This window comes from Aquarana catesbeiana, linkage group LG03 (genome assembly GCF_042186555.1).
Source record: "Aquarana catesbeiana isolate 2022-GZ linkage group LG03, ASM4218655v1, whole genome shotgun sequence".
NCBI lineage: Eukaryota > Metazoa > Chordata > Amphibia > Anura > Ranidae > Aquarana > Aquarana catesbeiana.
In genome coordinates, this window is record NC_133326.1 from 619,966,795 (window position 1) to 619,990,504 (window position 23,710).

At 40.2% G+C, this 23,710-nt stretch overlaps 1 protein-coding gene and 1 pseudogene across 2 annotated transcripts in view; one reads left to right on the forward strand and one right to left on the reverse strand.

The window, feature by feature from the left end:
* Positions 1 to 23,710, reverse strand: part of POLB (DNA polymerase beta) — a 46,995-nt gene that overhangs the window by 4,668 nt on the left and 18,617 nt on the right. For both annotated transcript variants that reach the window (XM_073622325.1, XM_073622326.1), the window contains exons 8-13: positions 21,615 to 21,669; positions 20,107 to 20,179; positions 16,268 to 16,338; positions 10,898 to 10,984; positions 9,141 to 9,202; positions 6,384 to 6,523 (exon numbers count right to left, since the gene is read on the reverse strand). In XM_073622325.1, the coding sequence (XP_073478426.1) occupies positions 6,384 to 6,523; positions 9,141 to 9,202; positions 10,898 to 10,984; positions 16,268 to 16,338; positions 20,107 to 20,179; positions 21,615 to 21,669 (488 nt within the window). The remainder of the gene's footprint in view (positions 1 to 6,383; positions 6,524 to 9,140; positions 9,203 to 10,897; positions 10,985 to 16,267; positions 16,339 to 20,106; positions 20,180 to 21,614; positions 21,670 to 23,710) is intronic.
* LOC141135877 (U2 spliceosomal RNA) lies at positions 23,090 to 23,220 on the forward strand (annotated as a pseudogene).

Below are 23,710 nucleotides of genomic sequence, written 5' to 3' on the forward strand. Positions count from 1 at the left end.
CTCACAGCAAGGGGGAGGATTTGACAAAGTTTTTCTCTGTTTGTCAAGTTTTATCTCACTGAACAATAAAAGAGGATTGCTTGGAGCTGGATTAACTCTTTGTGGCAAGACTGGGCTCAAATGATAGGAAATCTTATACTCTACATTATGACATCAAAAAAAAAAAAAAATTCGGGTTGACATCCACTTTAAGGGCTCGTTTACACTTGCTTCAGACACCCTTTTTTTAAAGCTCTCTGAACGCTAATCAAAGCCCCCGTCACTAAATAAAATGGTTAGCTTACAGTCCTGTTTACATGTTGCTTTTTCTTTGCTTCACAAATTATACCCAGGCTTCTACTCTCATGCAGGGTCATACAAAGATAGCAAAGTACACTATATCCACACTTTCTATGTACCTTTATTTGCCACAAATAACAATAACACTTACTAGATAAAAATCATCCACAGCATGGAATAGACTACCCGTCCTCCGCCAACTCACCAACACAGGCCGGCGACCGGTGTGAAGTCACAGGCTCGACTCTTCCCTCCTATACGCATTGCACCCCATGATTGGGCTTCTTCAGTAGCTACTAAAGAAGTATTAGCTACTGAAGAAGCCCAATCATGGGGCGCAACGGAGGACTAGTAGTCTATTCTATGCTGTGGATGATTTTTATCTGTGTTTTTGCCATTTGTGGCAAATAAGGTACATAGCAAAGTACACTATGTCTGTGCTTTCTATCTTTGTATGACTCTGCGTGAGAGTGGGAGCCTGGTTAAAAGCGTAAGGAGGGATAAAGGAGTGGAGTAGGATCCTACTGAAGAAGCTATCCTATTGGCAACATGCATATAGGAGGGAGGAGCCCAGCCCTGAATTGTTACATGATCACTGAGAGGTGTGGTGAGCGCACAAGCCAGATATTAGGAAATGCTGTTTTTTATTGAACTTCTTGTAAGTGCAATTTTATGAGGGTCTAAAAAGAAAAAAGGTAAAATAAATAAGAAAAAAACCATTTTTTAAACGTGCCCTGTCCCGCCAAGCTCGCATGCAGAAGCGAACGCATATGTGAGCAGGGCCTGCATATGAAAATTGTGTTCAAACCACACATGTGAGGTATCACCGCGATCGGTAGAGCAAGAGCAATAATTCTAGCCCTAGACCTCCTCTGTAACTCAAAACATGCAACCTGTAGAATTTTTTAAATGTCGCCTATGGAGATTTTTAAGGGTAAAAGTTTGTCGCCATTCCACGAGTGGGCACAATTTTGAAGAGTGACATGTTGGGTATCAATTTACTCGGCGTAACATTATCTTTCACAATATAAAAAAATGGGCTAACTTGACTGCTGTCTTATTTAATTCAAAAAAGTGTATTTTTTCCAAAAACAAGTGCGCTTGTAAGACCGCTGTGCAAATACGGTGTGATAGAAAGTATTGCAAAGACTGCCATTTTAATCTCTAGGGTGTTAAAAAAAAAGTGTATAATGTTTGGGGGTTTTAAGTAATTTTCTAGCAAAAAAAAAAACTGTTTTTAACCTGTAAACAACAAATCTCAGAAAGAGGCTCGGTCCTTAAGTGGTTCATAAATGATTTTATGGAGAGCACTATGCAGTTGCCTTTCTATTTCATGTGGTCCATGTGAAAAGCTTTTGAGAGAGGAAAACCATATCCAAGGATAAGAGAGGAGATATCCATCCCTGAGGGATTGTCTGGAGTTGTAAGAAAGAAAGCCTGTGATGAATAGGAGTGAGGTGAGAGCACAATTCATCTGGTGGTGGAAACGCTTGCTTTATATGAGAAGATTGTTGAGGAGCACAGTGGCGGATTAATAAACATATAAAAGTCTTTAATGTGTATTTTATTGTACTTTTCAATTTTTGTTTTATCAAGTCACATATTCTTTTAGTGTGATACATTGTATGCACAGTGGACAGGATTGTATGAGAATAGCGCTGCACCATTTACTATGGGTGCAACGGGTCAAAAAACTCACGGTTCGGATTATTCCTCGGATCAGGAGTCACGGTTTGGATCATTTTCGGATCAACACAAAAAAATATTCCCCACTGTAATATCCACGTCATCTCCCCCACTGTAATATCCACAATCTCCCCCACTGCTGTAATATCCACATCTCCCCCACTGCTGTAATATCTACAATCTCTCCCCCACTGTAATAATATCCACATCTCCCCCACTGTAATAATATCCACATCTCCCCCACTGTAATAATATCCACATCTCCCCCACTGTAATAATATCCACATCTCCCCCACTGTAATAATATCCACATCTCCCCCACTGTAATAATATCCACATCTCCCCCACTGTAATAATATCCACATCTCCCCCACTGTAATAATATCCACATCTCCCCCCACTGTAATAATATCCACATCTCCCCCACTGTAATAATATCCACATCTCCCCCCACTGTAATAATATCCACATCTCCCCCATTGTTGTAATATCCACATCTCCCCCCACTGTAATAATATCCACATCTCCCCCCACTGTAATAATATCCACATCTCCCCCCACTGTAATAATATCCACATCTCCCCCACTGTAATATCCACAATCTCCCCCACTGCTGTAATATCCACATCTCCCCCACTGCTGTAATATCTACAATCTCTCCCCCACTGTAATAATATTCACATCTCCCCCACTGTAATAATATTCACATCTCCCCCACTGTAATAATATTCACATCTCCCCCACTGTAATAATATCCACATCTCCCCCACTGTAATAATATCCACATCTCCCCCACTGTAATAATATCCACATCTCCCCCCACTGTAATAATATCCACATCTCCCCCCCCGTAATAATATCCACATCTCCCCCACTGTAATATCCACATCTCCCCCACTGTAATAATATCCACATCTCCCCCACTGCTGTAATATCCACAATCTCCCCCACTGCTGTAAGATCTACAATCTCTCCCCCCACTGTAATAATATCCACATCTCCCCCACTGTAATATCCACATCTCCCCACTGTAATAATATCCACATCTCCGCCATTGTTGTAATATCCACATCTCCCCACTGTACATACAGTATAGTAAAGGAATTAGGAAGGAAGACTATTAGATGACTAGTGTTGTTTGTGTTTAGTGTTGTTTACTGGCTCTCATGCTCGATTCACACCTATGCATGTTGCTTTTGAGCGTTTCTGGAGTTTTTTTTTGTCATGCTTGCCACGTTTTTGTAGCGTTTTTACAGCGTTTTTGCCGCGTTTTGCATTTTTTTTTGCCGCTCCAGAGCTAGGCCGAAGCCGCGGCCTTTCCTAAGCCCGAGGCAGCGGTGCGGAGCGCATGTGTGCCGATCCGAACAGGGTGAACCGTTCGGATCACGGATTGCTGAAGATCCGTTGCACCCCTACCATTTATATATGAAATTCTCTATTTGTTTGGTGTAGTGAATCACTGATAGGTGTAAAGCAGCCATTTCATATTTTTAGATTTAATATTTATTATTCATTAATATTATTTAAATTATTATTGAGATTTACATAGGGCTGAAACAACTAATCGATTAATCGGCAACGAATCGATTATGAAAATAATCGATTACTATTTTCATAATCGATTAATCGGCCAGTAACATAATGGGGTTAAAAAAAACTAAAATGAGCCCTTTATAGTACAAAAAGAGCAAATAATCGCTACTGTAAATATTACTTTCACAGTTCTACAGTAAAAAAAGGAACCCCTTACAGTAGTGATTATCTGCTTTTTTTGTACTATAAAGGGCTCATTTTATTTATTTAACCCCATTATTTTACTAAACGTCTTAGACCTGGTTCATATCTACAGTATGTGTGTTTTTTGGTGCTTTTTGCAGAAACGCACTACAGTTCTACACCACTGCCTGTTTGGAAAGGGTCAGAGACTTTTTTTTAACGCAAAACAATGCTTTTTTGGTTCAATATACTTCAATAGAGAAGCTGCAGAAAAGCATGTAATGCGTTTTTGCAGAAATTTGTGTTTTTTAATCTGCCCAACAACAAATTGGCCAAAAAAAATGCAAAAACACAAATTGCAGCAAAATCACATGCGCAAAAATCAAAAAGCACTGCAGAAACAGATCACAAGCAAACTGCATAGGTGTGTACTGAGCCTTATGCTGGCCACATCGATCGATTTTCAGACGAGAATATTCAGACGAAAAATCTTTATACATTCGCTGAATGAAAGAATGTTGTTTGAAATTTTCACTTGCTTTTAACATTTCTGTTTAAAATGAATGTAATCTCTGAACGAAAACCACATACACTGTCTGAAAATTCCTTTGACCAAGAAGTTTTCTATTATTTCCAAATTTTACCGTCACTGTGGTTGTAAATGAACGTCGATTTGACCTCACTAACAATTAGAAATCAAACGAACGTTCTTAAAATTACATTTTTTTTTTTTGAAGGAAGACATTGTTTGTTTGTTTTTTTTAATACAAAATTGGATCTCTGAGTCTGATATTTACCAGATTCACCCTTTAATAGTATATACAGTATATCTCCTCTAATAGTATATACAGTATATCTCTTCTGTCTGTTATTCTCAAAGTGGAATAGAGATTTTGCTCCCTAACCATATAGTTGGTTATTTATATTTACCACTGCATAGAGATATTTAAGAATAAATTACCTTTTTTTTAAAAAAAACTTTACATATTAACTAAATTATACACCACACTTTCTTTTGATGTTATTAAACGATTAATCGAAACAATAAATCGGCCAACTAATTGATTATGAAAATAATCGTTAGTTTCAGCCCTAGATTTACAGTATGTACATTTTATTATACAGGTCACTGATTTAGTTTGTGTTGTAGGATACCAGGTAGCGCTCATTGTTCCACTTTAATTTATATAACACAAACATGTCAGAAAAAAATAATCAAAAACAGAATCACTGGAGTTGGAAAAAGGATCATCCCCCCTTCTTGTGTCAGTATTTTGTTCCCACCTTTTGCTTTAAATACAACCTTTAGTCTGTTGGGATACCTCTCTATTAACTTTGCACATCTAGAATTTGCAATATTTGACCACTCTTCTTTGCAGAACTGCTCAAGTTCAGTTAAATTTGATGACGACTGTGGACGGCAGTCTTCAAGTCATTCCACAGATTTTCAATGGCGTTATAGTCTGGGCTCTTACTAGGCCATGCAAGTACATTCACCTTCTCCTTCAATCACTGTGTGGTCATTTTTGCTGTGTGCTTTGAGTCATTGTCATGTTAGAAGGTAAACCTTCTTCCCATTGACAACTTTCTGGCAGAGGGCAACAGATTTTCCTCAAAAAGTTGACAGTATTTTGCCTCATCCATTCTTCTTTCTATCCGGACAAGTGCTCCAGTCCCTGCTGCAGAGAAACACCCCCATAACAGGATATTACCCCCTCCATGCTTTACTGTAGGAATGGTCTTTTGGATGGTGATGTGTATTGGATTTCCGCCAGACATATCGTTTGGGGTTGAGGCCAAAAGAATAAAATTTTAGTCTCATGTGACTAGAACACCTTTTTCCATGTGGCCTCAGAATCTTCAAGGTGCATTTTGGCAAAGCTCAGTCATGACTGCATGTGGCCTTTCTTGAGGAGTGTCTTTTTTCTTGTAACCCTCCCATACAAGCCACATTTGTGGAGAATTTGTGATATTGTTGTAACACAATGACCACTCTGTGTCATAAATTCCTGCAACTGCTTCAGAGTTACCGTAGGCCTCTTGGTAGCCTCTCTGATCAGTTTCCTCCTGACTCTTTCATCCAGTTTGGAGCAAAGTCCTAATCCAGGGATGGTCTGTGTTGTACCAAATACCTTCCACTTCTTAATAACAGACATCACTGTGCTTCTAGGCATTGATAAAGCCTGTGATTTTTTGTATATCCATCTCTTCACTTGTGCCTGTCCACAAATTTATCCCGGAAATCTTTTGACAGTGCCTTGCCACCCATAGCTGATTGTTTGCTGCAGTTACACTACTAGAAACTGAAATGTTCCAGGAAAGCTCTTTTCATGCAGAGCTAATCAAAATGACCACAGCTGATCACAGCTGAAAGTCAAATGGCCTTGTGTGCCATTGAAAAGGTGATTAGCTACACCTGATTGAGTTTACAAGTCATTATTAGGAGGAGGTGATCCTTTTTCCAACTCAGTGATTCTGTTTTTGAATTAAATTTTTTTCTGGCATGTTGGTGTTATATCTTTCACTTGGATGTTATAAGTTGCACTCAGTAAATACAGCTAGATAAAACAAAAACTGTGTTATCATTTCAGGATGCAGAGCAACAAAATGTGATTATTTTAAAAGGGGGGGGGATTCTTTTCTTTACCCACTGTATATCATAAGGTGAACAAGAGACACGTGAGCCAGAAAACATGGCTGACCTGTGATTCCCAGAGGCCTCAGCGTGTATTCATTCAGCGTAAATCCTTTTTCTAAAGCATGGGTACGCATGTTCTTGTTGAAGATATCACTGCCAGTGAAGTACAGAACTCCGCAGTAATACTGGTCCTTGGGGATTAGCCTGGAGTGACAAAGAATTCAGATCTCATAAAAGTCCGTCATGCTTCACATACATTTAGCCTTTTATACTAAACATGAACTGTAGTCCTCTCAGGTAAACTAGAAGCAATTAAATGCCAGAGCATCACAAGCCATCTGACATAAGCTGACCATATGTTACAATCTGGCTGCATAACCTTTAGATCCAAATTACAATACAGTTGTTATATCTAACGAAGATTGTACAATCAAATTGTAATGTGTATGGCCAGTTTTATGTTATAGTATGGCATTTTCTGCCAGGTCTGCCTTCAGTATACTGCAGTGCAAAGGGAACTAACCTGGCACTGGTTATGGAATTTCCTGAACCCTGCAAGCAATCCAGATGCCAATCTATGAGTGTAATGGAAATGATGCAGGATACCAGGCAATATATGACAATCCCGATGCTCTTTTGTACACTCTACATGAGAGTACATGGCTGGCTGTCTCAAAAAAAGCGCAGTGTGTTGTCTGCTCACAACAAGAAAATGGGAGTTGCCTAGTTTTGTGGCAGATCAGCAGATATATTTCTGTACTTGTAGGGTCTTTAGGAGGAGAACACATGTAGAAATGTGCATGTATTGCAGAGTTTACTGCATTTTTTTCACTTTAGGCTACATTCACATTAGCCTCATGCTTTAGTTGATTTAAACACAGGATAAATTATCTGGGAAGAACTTTATGTCTCCCAGACCAGGCCAGACCTGCACTTGTGTTTACATGCATTTCTATTTGTTAACATGTATTTAGATGCGTTTAGATTGTCTAATCTGCTCCTTGATGCACAGAAGTTATTTTTTTCTAAACACAGCTGAACTGAATACACCAAAACAAAAAGGTAAACATACAGTGTTCATGATATCATTTAAAGCCATTACATGCATTTACAAATATCCAATAAATGCGTGCAAACACTTTATGTCATTGCCAGGATGACTGAGGCCTTAAAGTTCACGTATTCTTCCTACATAGCTCCTGAACTAAACTAACCCACCCTTCCCTGCTCTAGATGTATTCTTATCTGAATCTCACATCAGCTGCCTGCCACAATCTTTATATCCTCCCACAAAAAAACTTCCTTTCACTACCTGTACTTGCACAGCTGATCCCTATAGTATTCCATAGGGCCATCTCCTGAGGCACGAAGCACCAGGATGTAAAAATTGCATCAGGCCACAGCCATATATAAGTATATGCCTGGGGCAGGGGAGGAAAGTATTATCTTAGGTCAGGTGGCACTAGGCAGCAAGAAGCTAGGCTCCATGCACACTAGCTTATTTTTCTGTTTTAATCTTTTTAATTTAATTTTCAGCATTACAGTAAAACATTATAATGTAATACAAAAGAGTGCAAAATGGCTCTGACCATATAAACAGTGAACAAGAAGTCAACAATGATGACACACTAGACTTTTTTTAAGCTCCTAGCAGCTGCTTTGAGCGTTTTTTCTTCAGCTGCTAGAAGTGTTATCCTGTGTCCATGCACAATATTTTAGGCTAGAAGCATTTTTCAAGCTTCAGCTTCTAGGAGCAGGGAAAAAAAAAAAAAAAAAAAGTGATTTGCCAGCCAAAAAAAAAGTCGACAGCTCCTAGAAGCACCTAAATGCTATTTAACCACTGCTAAGCACCAGTTTGCAGCGCGTTTTTTTTTTCCCCCTCAGCCAGCGGCCCGCCGGCGTCCTTAATAACCAGTGTATAGCTGGTTGTTAAGGAGCGGGCCAGGAAGCTGGCCGCCGCATCCTTAACAACCGATGACTCATCTGAAACCCGCTGACAGCTGATTGTGAACAAAACAATTGCAAGCAATAATGATAGAGAAAAGAACCCCCCTCTCCCCAAATCCATACCTATGGATTTTAAGGAGAACTTGAAAGGCCTGGTATGGATTGGGGAGGACCCACGTTGTTTTTTTCTCAATTTTTTTATTGCTAGAAATTTTTTAGTTTACATTCAGCTATCATTAGGGTTCCCGGATGAGTCATCCATTGTTAAGGATGTGGCGGCTGTCTTCCCAGCCCGCTCCTTAACAACCAGCTAGTCACTGGTTGTTAAGGACGCCGGCTGCTCCTTAACAAAAACGCTACCGCTTCTAAACAATTTTGAAAACGCTCCTAAACACTGCAAGAATGCTAAATATTTTTTATCCAGTGTTTATTGAGAATGTAGTGTGCATGGAGCCTAAGTGAACATTTTTACATAAAGGGCACTAATCTTTTTAGATGGATAGCTGCAAGGACAGCCCTTACCTGGCACGGTCCAGACTCCCACTGAAGACTGCCATTGTCCTGGAGTGGTACCAGAATACTTTTCAGAATAAAGGAACAATGCAAGCTTCCAAGAGTTGGTCAGCGACAGCCTTTAGCATGGAGTCTCTTAGCTGTGACAGTTAATAGTTGTCCCCACAGAGTCCAGCTCATTCCTGTGTTGGATTGCCGGCTTTCTAAACTCTGTAGTAATTTGTCTACTTTGAATCAGTCTGAAGATAACAATCTCTCTCTCTATCTATCTATAAATAGATATACTCTATATGAGATTTAGAGGAAGGAAGCAGAGCTCCCACCTCACCTCAGGTTTATCACTGAATTTCCAATACATTACCTTATATCAAGTCTCCGAAAGGGGAACTGTTTGCCTCCCTCAGATGGTAGCTGGCACACACCCTGCAAAAGGACAGAACATGAGCTCCATAGCAAAAGTATACAGACAAGCAGCATTCTATAGAAAGTGAAGGTAGGACACTAGAAGAAAATGAAAATTTGATCTAGCTATGTGGCCCAGAAGCCCAGGCACAAATCTACAGTCAGCGGATTTCTGTTCCAACTCTGAATTGAGTCAGCACTCCCAACACTGCCCCAGCCAACCAACAAACCAATTTAAGAGCCTCTACTGGCTGTATTAAAAAGACCTCTTTAAAGGCTTAGTCCACCTCTGTAACCATACATTTACCTGAATCGTGAGGTGCTTCTGCCTGCAGCGCTCAGATTTTTCTTTTCATCCATTCAGGGATGTGCCACCGAGACTCAAAGATCTTAATGGAGCACAACTGTGGTGACATCACTACACTTATAATCCACTGATTACTTCCTCCAGTCCCATAATGGTAGGTCCATGCCTCTGTGTGGGCCTGCGGCTGGGATGTACACCATGTAGAAGCCTGTGCATGGCATCCATGACACACTGATCATATTTGCAATGCTCTGCAGGCTTCAATACAAAAATTTAATTGATGCCCATTTTTTCTATTTTTAATGTGGGTACGTTTGCTATATTTTTGCAAAAAGTGGTCTATGCCTTTAAAAAATGTGCTAAAGATCACACGGGGCCCTGTGGGAATATAGGAAGCTATTAACCCCTTGGCGCTAATGTAACAAAAATGCGGCCTCACTGGACTGGGCTTTTTGCCATAGGGCCGTATATTTGAGTATCTCCCTTTGTACTGGCCCACTCCCTGCACAGTGGCCAGGGTCTCACCAAGAGCCCTGGGCCACCGTTCTAATGATCAGGACCCGGAACGTCCGATTCTGGGTCACCCGATCACTGTGATGGCCTCTGAGAAGCCCACCCCTGTGTTTTCTGTCTCTGAAATTGTCTCTCTCTCTGTCCTTGCAGTGATAGAAAAAAAAAATTATAAATAAAAAAAAAAAATGAATAAAAAAACCTAGATTAAGGTTTTATCTAGGTCAATGCCAGGGTTAGTGTTTGAGTCAGGTCAGGGTCAAAAGGTTAATGTCAGGGTCAGTATTTTTTTGCACAGAATTTTTTTTAATTAGTATCAGTATGTTATAGGTAGGAGAAACAAAAACAAAAAAAAAAAATTAAAAAAGCAAAATGCGCACTTGTTTCTGGGCAGAATACAGGTACATACAACTAACATACACATATGTGGTATTGTTGCGATCGTCAGGAGCGAGAGAATTTGTTTTCTATTGTCCTTTGGTGGAAGGTTATGGTAATAGAAAAAATATATACAGCTAAATTAAAAAAAAAAATTTTTTTTTTACTAATTTGGGTTAGTTTTGCTTTGATAATAAAAAAATAAATAAATAAATAAAAAAAGGAGATATCCATTACCATTTACCACCAAAGGAAAGCCCAAATTGTCCTGAAAAAGCAAGGTATATAACCCACCTGGATGCACAAAGTAGTTGTGATGATATGTAAGGTTTTACTAACATGTCGAAGTTGCAAAATTGTGCTTAGGCATTAAAATGTGTTTTACCATTAGGCGCAAAGGGGTTAAGGATTAATAAGAATGTCTGCAGTCAAAATTTAAGAAAAGTCAAAAATTTGAGAAAAGGCTCATCACAGCGATAAATCATAATTCAGAAAAACTCCTTTGTGATCAGATATCTTACCATGAATTTAGTGTCTCCCTTCACTAGTGTGTCAGTGATAAATTTGCAGTCTTCCAGACTCTGCACTACCTGATGTAAGAGGTGTGGCTGTGAATATATAATCAGCACAGTATATAGTTAGAGGCCAATACTGACAAATCAGGAAATGGCAATAACAGATAAAACATTAAACAATCTCTGCAAACAGCACTAGATAAAGTCTCTTGTTTACCAAAAACTGGAGTATCCATTTTCAGTTAACACTGACGGATTCATCCTACTGCTATCTATACAAGCCTCTGCATAAGTAACCACTTTTGGGATTGTTACAACCTGAAATCATTTTGGATAATGGATGTAATTGCAAAGTTTACCATCTGATTTACACAGGATATGTACTACTTTAAGGGCTTGTTGTATCAAACACAGGATTTTTAGTTCAAATGCAGCACAACAGTTTAAACGCTTGCATTTGTACACAAAAAGCTGCATCTGACCCGCTTTGTCTGCAATAGGACATGCTGTGTTTAGAGATGTGCAAAGCAGGACAAATGATGTCACACTACATTATTATGACTAAATGGAAATCTGCGGACCTGCATTTCAAATGCAGGTCAAACACAAGTAAACAGCTCTCATGTACACAAGCCTTTAACTTGCAAAATATTTTTTTTGTGACAAAAAAAAAAAAAAATACATCTTTAGCTTCCCAGTTCACTCGTCCCTCCTTGAACCCCTGGCCATTTTGCCCTCAATTGTGATCAGCATCCCCACAATCTGATGAGTAGTGGTGGCTTTCCATATCATGTTCTGCGCCAAGGATAAAAAGTTCAATTAGACATTAGAGAACATTTTCTGAATGTTTGCTTTGTCCCTGACATGGCTTGTGGAAAGCTACAAACAAGATTAGAGGTTTGTTTTAGCACTGGCTTTACCCTTGCCACACTTCCATAGAATTCTGGAAATCCAGCTGGTCCCTTCTCAGTTGAGGATCTCCGCAGTTCCTTCACAGTTACCTTTCCCTTTTGTTGCTTCTCTGATTAATGGCTGGTACACAGGAGCCGAATCAACAGAAACCGAATCAACAGAAACCGGCTGACATTTGGCCAGTGTGTACAACCTGTCTGGCTTCTGTTTAACGGGCATGCTGGAAAATCAGAAGCCACCTGGCATTCAATCAGTAGCCAATGGGTGCAAACGCTGAACAATGTGTCCTGGTGGAGGGGGTCTGAATGAAAAAACAAACTTATACCCTGCATAAAGCACTCTTTCCATAATCACTGAGTTTTGGTGGATGGCTTTCTTTGGGGGGGGGGGGGGGGGGTCACAGCTGTGGAAGTGATCAGATTTTGGAATTCGATTTTTACATCCCCGACTTCTTCTGATAACTTGGACATAAAAGAAAAGAAATGTACTTAAAGCGGAGTTCCAGCCTGTAGTAAAAAAAATAAATAAAAGTCAGCAGCTACAAATATTGTAGCTGCTGACTTTTAATATAAAAGGGCATTTACCTGTCCAGGGAACCTACGATGTTGGCACCCCAAGCTGACACTTCCATCGGCTTTGTATGCAGGCCCGGCATTCTTACTAAGGCAAACAGAAAGTGAAGCCTTGTGGCTTCACAGCCTGTCTCCTACTGCACATGAGCGAGTCACGCTGCGCTTTCTGAATGGCCCCGCTGTCTTCTGGGTCCTCTGTGTGTCTCCCAGAAAGCAGCAGGGGAAGGAGGAAGGGCTGTAAATGACGTAGGTTGCTGCGGCCCCATTACAAGGAAGTGGGAGCAAGTACATGTTTTTGACAGGTATCCGCTCCCCCCTCGAAAGATGCCAAATGGCTTCCACTTTTGGGTGCCATTCTGCTTTAAACTCTGGGGCCTTTAAGAAAAGGGTAATGCCTACTACACACGATGAGAAAATCGGACAAAAAAATACTGCTTTCGAAGTGATTGTACAATAATCTGATTGTTAATACACAGCTTTCGAGAGCCAATCATGACATGCGGAATTATCCGAAGGGAAAAACGAGAACATTTTTCTCATACGGTAACAGGACGAATGATTTTCATTTAATCAGTACAGTATTTGTTTGGAAAAAAGGAAAACATTGTAAGACCAAGGCCATGAATGAAATGGAAATGAAAAAATCCAATACAACATAAGACATTAATTCCAAAGTTGTATTCTGTCTTACAAGAATTTTAGTGACGTTAGTAACCTATTGGTTTTCAATTTGAGACTTGCATGCAAAAAAATGGGTCCAATAATCTCATCGTGTGTACGAGGCTTTAGTGTATTTTGAGATTGTGTGATAATTTAATGGCAACAGAGGTGAATATTTATGCAATCCAAGCTTCTACAACTTCCACCCCCGATTTCTCTTTTCCCCTCCCCCTACTTGCGGCTACCTGGTGAACAAAGACTGAACACACAACCCCTTTTGTGCAGTTACATATCTGGCAGATTCCCCTGCCTCAATTCTCCTGTTTCTGGCACAATTGATTTATTTAAATATGTGAAAAGCAAAAATAGCTAAGATGATCCCGCGCAGGGGATGTGAGCAGTAAGCATAGCACAACTTAAGGATACACACTGAGAACATGTTTTGTAGAACAAACTATCAAACAACAATAGTCTTCTGGCCAGGGGTCAACTTAGGGTGGCTGAGCTTAATTGCTCATGGGTTGGGGTGTGGAGCAGTCCACAAAATTTTGAAAAACAAAGCTTGGACTGAACTCATACGAACAAACAGGAGAAAAACAAATGGGGGGGGGGGGGGGGGGGGACAAGACGAAACACACACACACAAAAAAAAAAAGGGGTAGGCCAGGTGGCAGAGGAGGGAAACAGGAGATGAGAAGGAAAGATGGGGAAAGAAAAGGAAGTGGGAAAGATAAAGGGGGGGGGGGGGGCAGAGTAGATCAGTTAGGAGAGGCCTAGGCTGGTCGGATGCAAAGTTGGAAGAGCGTAGGACCACCACACCTTAAAGTGGTTGTAAACCCACAACAAAAAATAAATAAAAACCTGCAAGACAAAGGCATAATGAGCTAGTATGCATAGCATACTAGCTCTCATTATGAATTACTTACCTTAGATTGAAGCCCCCACAGTGGTCCTCGTACTCCACTCCGGCCGGCAACATTGCTCCCGGAGTTACTTCCGGGTATCGCAGTGATTGGCGGAAGCTGTGATGATGTCACGCCTGCACATACGCGCAGGAGCCGCCGTTAACGGCACACTCACTGAAGCAACGGCACGTATGTGTATACTATACTATATTTATAAACCAGTCAAGCTGACATTTGCCAAACATTCACTGCAGGTGAATCTTCCAAGTGCATGTATTTTAATAGACAGTGATTGATTCACCATAAGTAAATGTTTAAAAAAAAAAAATCGCATTCCCTGCTTTATAATAATGCCCCATAGTGTTGCAATATTGATATAAGTTTATATCATATTAATGTAGATGTTCCAGTAAATTGCAAAGCTTCTGCTGAGTTCACTACAAAACCCCAAGTTCTCCTAACAGGAAGCTGAGCGCTCATGCTGAAGACCAACAACTGGCCTTTATGGAAGAGTGGCAAGAAGAAAGCCAATGTTGAAAGAAAGCCATAAGAAGTCCCGTTTGCAGTTTGCGAAAGGAAGGCAATCCATGTGGGGGACACAGCAAACATGTGGAAGAAGGTGCTCTGGTCAGGTGAGACCAAAATTGAACTTTTTGGCCTAAAAAGCAAAATGCTATGTGTGGTGGAAAACTAACACTGCACATCACCCTGAACACACCATCCCCACCATGAAACATGTTGGTGACAGCATCATGTTGTGGGGATGCTTTTCTTCAGCCGGGAAAGGGAAGCTGGTCAGAGTTGTTGGGAAGATGGATGGATCCAAATAGAGGACAATGTTAGAAGAACACCTGTTAAGAGTCTGGAAAAGACTTGACACTGGGGCAGAGGATCACCTTCCAGCAAGACAACAACCCTAAAAATACAGCCTGAGCTACAATGGAATGGTTTAGATCAAAGCATATTTATGTGTTAGAATGGCCCAGACCTAAATCCAATTGAGAATCTGTGGCAAACTTGAAAATTGCTGTTCACAGACGCTCTCCATCCAATCTGACAGAGCTTGAGCTAATTTGCAAAGAAGAATGGGCAAAAAGACATACCCAAAAAGATTTGCAGCTGTAATTGCAGTGAAAGGTGGTTCTACAAAGTATTTACTCAGGGGGGCTGAACACAAATGCACGACACACTTTTCACATATTTATTTGTAAAAAATGTTTGAAAACCATTGATCATTTTTCTTCAACTTTACAATTTTGTGGCACTTTGTGTGTTGGTCTATCACAGGGGTCTCCAAACTTTCTAGACAAAAGGGCCAGTTTACTGCCCTTCAGAATTTACAGGGGCCGGACTGTGGCCAGTGGGAGTAGAAAAGGTCCCGATGTCAGTGGGAAAAATAATGCCCCATCATTTGTTTCACTGAGAGTAATTGGGCCTCATTATTGGTGTTAGTGGGAGGTATTGTGCCCCATCTTTGGTGTCATTTGGAAGAATTTGTTAAGTGGTTAAAACCCCCCCTCCCCACCTTTGAAACATGATCCCAAATTCATTGGTGGTGAATCCCAAGCCTTTTGCTGCTGCCAACTTTCTTCTCCTCTCCATCCCTTTCCTCTGTTGTCAAAGGAAGTGGAGGGATCTCAAATGTAAACACAGGCAGTGTTTCCATTTTTAATCACTGTGTTTGTCCATCACAGGGATCATAGAGCCACTCCAATTGGCTGTGTGCATTTTGCCTGTAATATCCAATGACAGCTCAGTCACAGAGCCCTACCATGTCCATTAAAATGAAAGAATTTGCTCCCCCCACGTGCTGTCACTTTTTGAAAAGAACGCAGCCGTACGAGGCTCCGCCCACATGGCCACGTCATTCATTCATTCACAGTTTCCTGTGAATGTACTATATCTACCGTCAGCAATTGAGGCTGATGGCTTGTAGTTCTTAATGAACTGTGAAGGCACTGGTGAGCTCCTGGAGCTCCTGCCTGCACCTAAGATCTGCTGATTGCAGGTGCAATGCTCTGCAGGCTCCCGAAATAAAAAAACAAAAATGCACTTTTTTTTTTTATCTTCAAAAAAAAAAAAAAAAAAAATGTGTATTTTTATTTTTTATGAAAAGGTGAACTTATACTTTAACAATCTGAACAGCAAAATGCAAGAAATTAGTCAACAGTGTATATGCAATCATGAAACCAATTAAATGCGAGTGTCAGAGTGGTATATTATTTGAATGTATTTGCAGTAGAATTGATCACCTGTAGATTATTTTGTGCTTCACTACTAAAAAAATAAAAAATAAAAAAAAAAGGAAAACCTGGTAAATTACTGACCTGTTTTGTAGAGTCTGAGGTGAAGTCAGGATGAGTGAGGAGAATATCCATATCCCCACTAGATTCTGCACCTAAAGGAAACAAAATAAGCAGGGTTTCAGGATATGTAAATTGAGATGCATTACAAATTACAAAAAGGTACCAGAAAGCTTCCTGTGCAAAAATAAAAAGGAGGGAGGAGAAATACTTACATTGCCTAACCACTTGCTTAAAAACATTTTCTTCATTACGACAGGTATTCTTTAAGCACTTGAAGACCAGGCTTTTTCTGGCACTTTTTGTTTACAAATTCAAATCAGTATTTTTTGCTAGAAAATTACTCATAACCCCCAAACGTTACACATTTTTTTTTTTAGCCCTAAAATGGCGATCATTGCAATGTTGTGTGTCACATGGTATTTGCACAGCAGTTTGGCAAGCGCAAATTTTTTTTGACAAAATACACTTTAGTGAATAAAAAAAAAAAAAACCCACAATAGTTAACCCAATTTTTTTGTACAATGTGAAAGATGGATGTCACACCGAGTAAAAAGACACCGAACATGTCATGCTTTAAAATTGTGCACGCTTGTGGAATGGCGACAAACTACAGTACATAAAAATCTCCATAGTCGTCGCATTAAACGTCTTTACAGGTTACCGGTTTAGAGCTACAGAGGAGGTCTAGCTCTAAAATAATTGCTCTCACTCTAACGTTCACGGCGATACCTCACGTGTGGTTTGAATACTGTTTACATATGTGTGTTAGACTTACGTACGCGTTTGCTTCTGCGCACGGGCATGGGGGCACTTTCATTTTTTTTTTTTATATATTATTTATTTTACTTTTTATTTTTACACTGTCCCTTTAATTTTTTTTTCTTCTTATATCACTTTTATTCCTATTACAAGGAACGTAAACGTCCCTTATAATACAAAAAAGGATGACAGGTCCTCTTTATGGAGAGATCTGGGGTAAAAAAAAAAACAAAAAAAAAAACAAAAAAAAAAACACAACAAATCTCTTCTTTACATTTAAAGGCAAAAGATCAAAAAACCTGTCAATGGCGGTGTCCATGGACACAGCCCATGGACTGATCAGAGTACCAGCTCGCTGCCGGTACCATGTGACCGCCATGGTGAATCACAGCAGGTCACATGACAGTTGTACCCAATGGATGAATTCCATTCAAACCATCCAAAGTGTACAAATGTGTTGCTAGCTGTAATTGGTCAATTTGATCACATGGTACAGACAGGGCCAATCACAGCTCATCTGTACCATGTGATTAGCTTTGACCAATCACAGCTAATCACAACAAAAACAGACAATCAGTTTAATTCAGTAAAATGCTTGCTTATATCAATGTTATACACTGCTATAAGCAAACATAATCTGTAAGAAAAAAAAATACATTTTCCCAGAGCAGTAAAATTGCTCTGGTCAGTGTGTTAAAAGGATAAAAAATTAAATACATTTTTTTCCCCCGTACGGTCAAAGGTCAATGTCCCTGATCACCGCCACACCAGTTATATGATGACGCTGTACTGCACTGGTGACAGTATGTTAAAAAAAAGAAAAAAAAAGAAAAAAAAAGAAGAAGTGCGAAAAAATTATTTTAATTTCTTCATTTTCCCAAAAATTATAACAAAAATTACAACTTCAAAAAACCCGCCATGCCTCTTACTAAATATCTTGGACTCTATTTTCTAAAAAGGGGTCATTTGGGGGGTATTTGCACTGTCCTAGCATTTTAGGGCCTCAAGAAATGTCATTACATCAGGACTGATCAATGTTCAGATACATACCATAGTTTGTGGACTCTATAACTTTGCTACAGACTAAATAATATTACACTGATTTGGGTTATTTTCACCAAAGAAATGTGGCAGAATACATTTTGGGCTAAATGTACAATTTACGGCAGTGCGATCTGTGACTACAAAGAACAATTATTTATTTGCAACATTTTATAACAGAAACAAAGAAAAACATGATTTTTTTTTTCAAATTTTCAGTATTTTTGTATTTATTTAGCAAAAAATAAAAACCTAGTGGCGATTAAATACCACCAAAAGCAGGCTCCATTTGTGCGAAAAATAATAAAAATTTCATATGGGTACAGTGTTGCATGACTGCGCAATTGTCATTCAAAGTGCAACAGCACTGTAAGCTGAAAATTGGCCTGGGCAGGAGGGAGATAAAAGTGCCCGGTATTGAAGAGGTTAAACCTGAAGTTTAATCTGCTAATGTTTCACCTTCCCTGGATCCTCCCTCTCCACCCCTCATCAATATAAGAATAACTTTAACCACTTCAATACTTTTACCCCCTTCTTGCCCAGGCCAATTTTCAGCTTTTATAGCTGTCACACTTTGAATGACAATTAGTCAGTCATGCAACACTGTAACCAAAAGACAATTTTATAATTTTTTTTTAGACAGAGCTTTATTTTGGTGGTATTTAACCCCTTAACGTCGACCGTACACAAATATGCATTCTCGGCTTGCAGTGGTTATACCGGGGTGATGCCTGCAACTTGCTAAAGCAAGCGGTTGGCTTTTTAGTGATAACAACTGATGATAAAAAAAAAAAAAAAATCCAGTGGTGATTAACCCTTTCATGCCTAAGCCTATTTCTGACATTTGTTGCTTTCAAGTTAAATCAGTATTTTTTGCTAGAAAATTACTTAGAACCCCCAAACAAAATATATATATATATAATGCCCCATCATTTGTTTCACTGAGAGTAGTTGCGTCTCATTATTGGTGTAAGTGGGAGGTATTGTGCCCCATCTTTGGTGTCATTGGGAGGAATTGGTTAAGTGGTTAAAACCCCCCTCCCCACCTTTGAAACATAATCCCAAATTCATTGGTCTCCTAAGAATTCCATAGGCGACATTTGAAAATTTCTACAAGTTACCGGTTTTGAGTTACAGAGGAGGTCTTTTGCTAGAATTATTGCTCTCACTCTAACAATTGCGATGATACTTCACATGTGTAATTTGAACACCGTTTACATATGTGGGTGCGACTTACGTATGCATTCGCTTCTGCGCGTGAGCACCACGGACGGGGCGATTGAAAATTTTTTTTTTTTTCTTATTTAACTTTTTTATTTTTACACTGTCCCCTTAAAAATGTTTTGGATCACTTTTATTCCTATTACAAGGACTGTAAACATCCCTTGTAATAGAGAAAAAGCATGACAGGACCTCTTTAATGTGAGATCTGGGGTCAAAAATAACTCAGATCTCACATTTACATTTACATGCAATAAAAAAAAAAAAAACCTTTAAGGCCATTAGGTGGAAGTGACGTTTGAGGTCATTTCCGTCATCCAACGCCATTGAGTCGAGTGGGGGCCATCATTCCCTTACTCGACTTAGTGCCAAGCAGGGAAAAGGATCGGATCATCTCCGCTGCTACCGACGGCTCCGGTAAGCGACTGAGACGACCGGATTGCCGTGGGAGGGGGGCACTTCTTCTGCCACCGATAAAAGTGATCTCACGGAGACCACTTTTATCGTAAAGCGGACCACCCACCGTTTAAGAAAATACCAGGGTCAAACTGATTGGATTGTTTTACAAGGCGAAGGTTCACATATACTTTATTAATTGATGAAAACTGAAGAATTAAGCTGACATGTTACCTGTACATATTTTTTCATTCTGACTGGATTGTGTCCTTAAAACCATGAACTGCATTCCGTTTTTTTTATTGCCTCAATGCTGATAGGTGAATTGACTTCCACCAAAATTTTGCCCTGCTGTGTGTATTAGGATATTAGACTGTATGCTCCATCAGGGGCAGGGACTGGTGTATATGGCCAATAAAAAAACAAATAAAATGGATGAATACCTCTTCTGAAGCTACCACATACTGTGCCGATGTACTCAGAATCCAGAGTATTTAGTTTTTCAAGAACAATTTCCTAAAAAAAAAAAAAAATTATATATATATTTTAGTGACCATAAAGAGGACAGAAAATGGCACTTTATTAAGCCATATTGTGTGCAGCATTAACCTCTGGAGTAAGCAACTACGCCCAGATATCTGATGGAGACTCTGGTAAGAGTTAATGCTATTCTTCTCTAAAACTCACCACACACTACAATTTTTTTAGATCTACTAACTATGTAGTACAGGGGCTTTCTTGTTTGTATACAATTTGACTGCATAGTTTAGGCTCTATTCACATCTAGGCGTTTCTGGGCATTTTTCTGCTGTAAGCCTCAGCTATATAAAACGCCCAATGAGACAAATCCAATTCATTTCAATGGCCCCTGTTCACATCTGAGCATTTTTGTCATCTGAAGCAAAATGCCTAAAGCTCAAAAAAAACAAAAACAAAAAACAAAATGGCGGCAAAAATCACGTGACTTTCTGCCTGAAAACAAAACGCCAAGGTGTGAACAGAGCCTGAAGTATGTCCTCAAATTACATAGTTGCAAAAAATCTAAACACAAAGATTGTCCCTCTCCAAGCAATCACCAGGAAAATCCTGCTGTTACCCTTAAAAAACTACTAAACCCACCAATTTAACCATTTCTCAAAAGAAAGCTTAAGCTAGAAATGTTCAATAAAAGTTATGAAATCTGTCATCAAACATACCAATGTTATTTTCTGCATTGATATTCAGACGACTAACACATGCACAGTACAGTGTATGTTACATACAAAGCACGCCTCTCATGATAACGGTCACAGTTGCAAGGGTGGTTATGTCAGCTCTCAAGCTCCGAAATGGCTGGTGGCATAGCTAGTCACGTGTGCAGCATCATGGCAACCGCAGATCTAAACAGAGGCCAAGATGGCGCCTTCCTTGGTGGATTAGAGAGTGTTTAGTTTGACTTTAAGACCCTTTCACACGATCAGCCAGCTCTGATCCATCTGTCCGTTTTTCAGGCAGATCCGAGCGGGCCACCCATTGACTTCTATGGGCAGGCGGATGTCAGCAGACAGACTGTCCATTTTCATCTGATCTCCCCATAGAGGACAGCGGGGCTTTGACAGATCCGTCCCTGCACAGTGAGCGGAGATGGACCTGTCATCCGCCTGCTCAGCGGGGATCAACGGAGCGATCCCCCGCGGAGTCCATCTAGCAGATCCTCCCCGTGTGAAAGGGGCCTGACGGGTTACTTTCCTTACCGGGGTCCCTTGTGTATAGGCGTACCACAAAAAATCTCTTATCCATTTGCTGGTGTGTTTTGTGTGTGTAGAAAGACCTAGTCAGAACTTCAAATGTAGATGGTAAGGTTTCATTACACACATATTGAAAAAGATATATTTAAGGGTATTCACGGTGATGTTGTCATAAATAATGCTTGCCCACATGTACTATATTCACTGAATAAACAGAGCGTTACCTGCATTTTTAACATTTCATCTCTGGGAATCCGCATCTCAAAATCCTCAAAGTATCTGAATAGAAAGAAGAGGGAGCCTGAATTTTTCATCTATTCTCGCTGACCACAATTACTTTAACTTCCGTTAAAGTGGAACTTCACTCTCTCAAGCAACATTGATTATTTTTTTATCCTTATGTTGCTAGTATTAGTAAATAGATAGGAAAGTATATTATATTTACCTTGTTTTTTTTAAACATTTTTTTACATTTCTTCATTTACTTCCTGGATTCCAAGTGTAGGCAAATTATGTCATACATCCCAGGGGTCTTCAGGAGATGAGGAGGGGATTTTTCACAGCTAAGCACACCCTCCTGCAAGCAGGCCTGAGCTAAGGAATGACATATTCCAAGAAGTAAATGCTACATGAATCGTCTGCCCTTACTCAAAATAGCCAAGGTCAGAAATGCTAGCGGGTGTTTTGCAAAGTGATTTCTCAGCAAATCAAAGCATAGAGACATGGATGGATGGGGGAGTTTGCTTTGAATGTTAAAAATAAATAGCGTTTGTGGTGCTCAGATGTGTAGTTCTACTTTAAATTGGTTGTAAAAGCTGGATATTTTTTACCTTACTGCATTCCCTGCAGTAAGGTAAAAAATGTCCCTGTATGTGTATTGCCATCTTACCCCTTTATACTTACCAGAGTCCTTTCTTGATTCAATGCTGTGCCCATCCACAGCAGCTCTCCCCCCTCTCTCTTTGCAAGCAGAAAGCAGGGGGTGATTTCCATAGCCATCACATAGTACATGACCACTGTGACTGACCCTGTGACCACAGAGATCACAATAGTAAACAATGCTATCATGAATGGACACAGCGATCACATGGCACCTGGGCCAATTACAGCGGCCCAGCATGGACAACTGTAATTTGCTGTGTCACAGCAGTCACAGATCGCACTGCTGTGCACCCCAGGGGGCATGCAAGCAGGAGGATGTACAGGTATATCCTTCCTGAACTAGAGAGCACCTGCTTGGCCATTTATATACAGTGGCTAGGTGGGAAGTGGTTAAAGTGTAGCTAACCCCAAAAATGTAATATACTGCAGTTTACTCTCTCCACATGGAGTAGGCAATTGGTAGATTAGAGAAGATAGTTTGGAAAAAAAGATATCATTCTCTACAGCTACAGAAGTGATAGGACACTGCATTTCTGGTAAGATCAAAAGGCTTTGTTTTGTTTTTTGCGCTGGCTTGGCTTAAAAAAAAAAAAAAAAAAAAAAAAAGGAAACTAAGCCAACCAGCACATCTAAGGACTCTAAGCTTCAATATGTTACATTTTTGTTCTTGGGGTTAGGTATCCTTTAACTATTATAGGATTATTGTGCAACATCATTTCTGTTTATGAAGGTGGACAGCTTGACCATAGTGATTAATCGTTTTATTTTCTATATTGAGGAAAAAAATTAAACAAAGAACCCTGCTGGTCATCATTGCATTGCTTCTCAGCCTTTTGGCTAAGAACAAGTGTAGTAACTGTTCTAATCAGTTACCAAGTAGTGGCGCTGTGTTACTGTCCCTGATCCACGGTGGTGGGTTGAGGGTGGTGGTGGCTATGAAAATCCACTTGTTGTAATGGTAACCTGGACAGTTAGTATCAGGGAGAGCCAAAACCGGACTGCTCGACAAACTGAGAGCCATTAATAGGTTTCCTTTAGAGAAAGCCGGAAGGGTTACCTCCTGATAGGGATGGAGAGGCACTGGGTCTGGCTGAAGGATCGAGTCCCTGGCCTTCTGGCCTAGATTGGTGTGGTTCCTGTTCTCGTCAGTTTTTGTGAAAAGAACACTGGCCCCCCTTTCCCACCGTGGGGGGGGGGGGTAGTATTTCCCAAATGTAATTAGGTAGGAGCAATGGGAGCGGTGGTGGAGCCTTTTCCTTCTGGGGCTCTCCCTAATCTCCATGCCTTTCTGGTGGAGACGGGGGCTGCACTGGTCTGACTGTGGGCAGGGGTTGAAAGAAGCCTGTGGTGTATGTGCCCCTGGAGTGGCAGTCCAGGGGCCCCATAGTTTCACGGTGATGCCAATCACTTGAATTATGGCACCAAGGTCACTGCACTT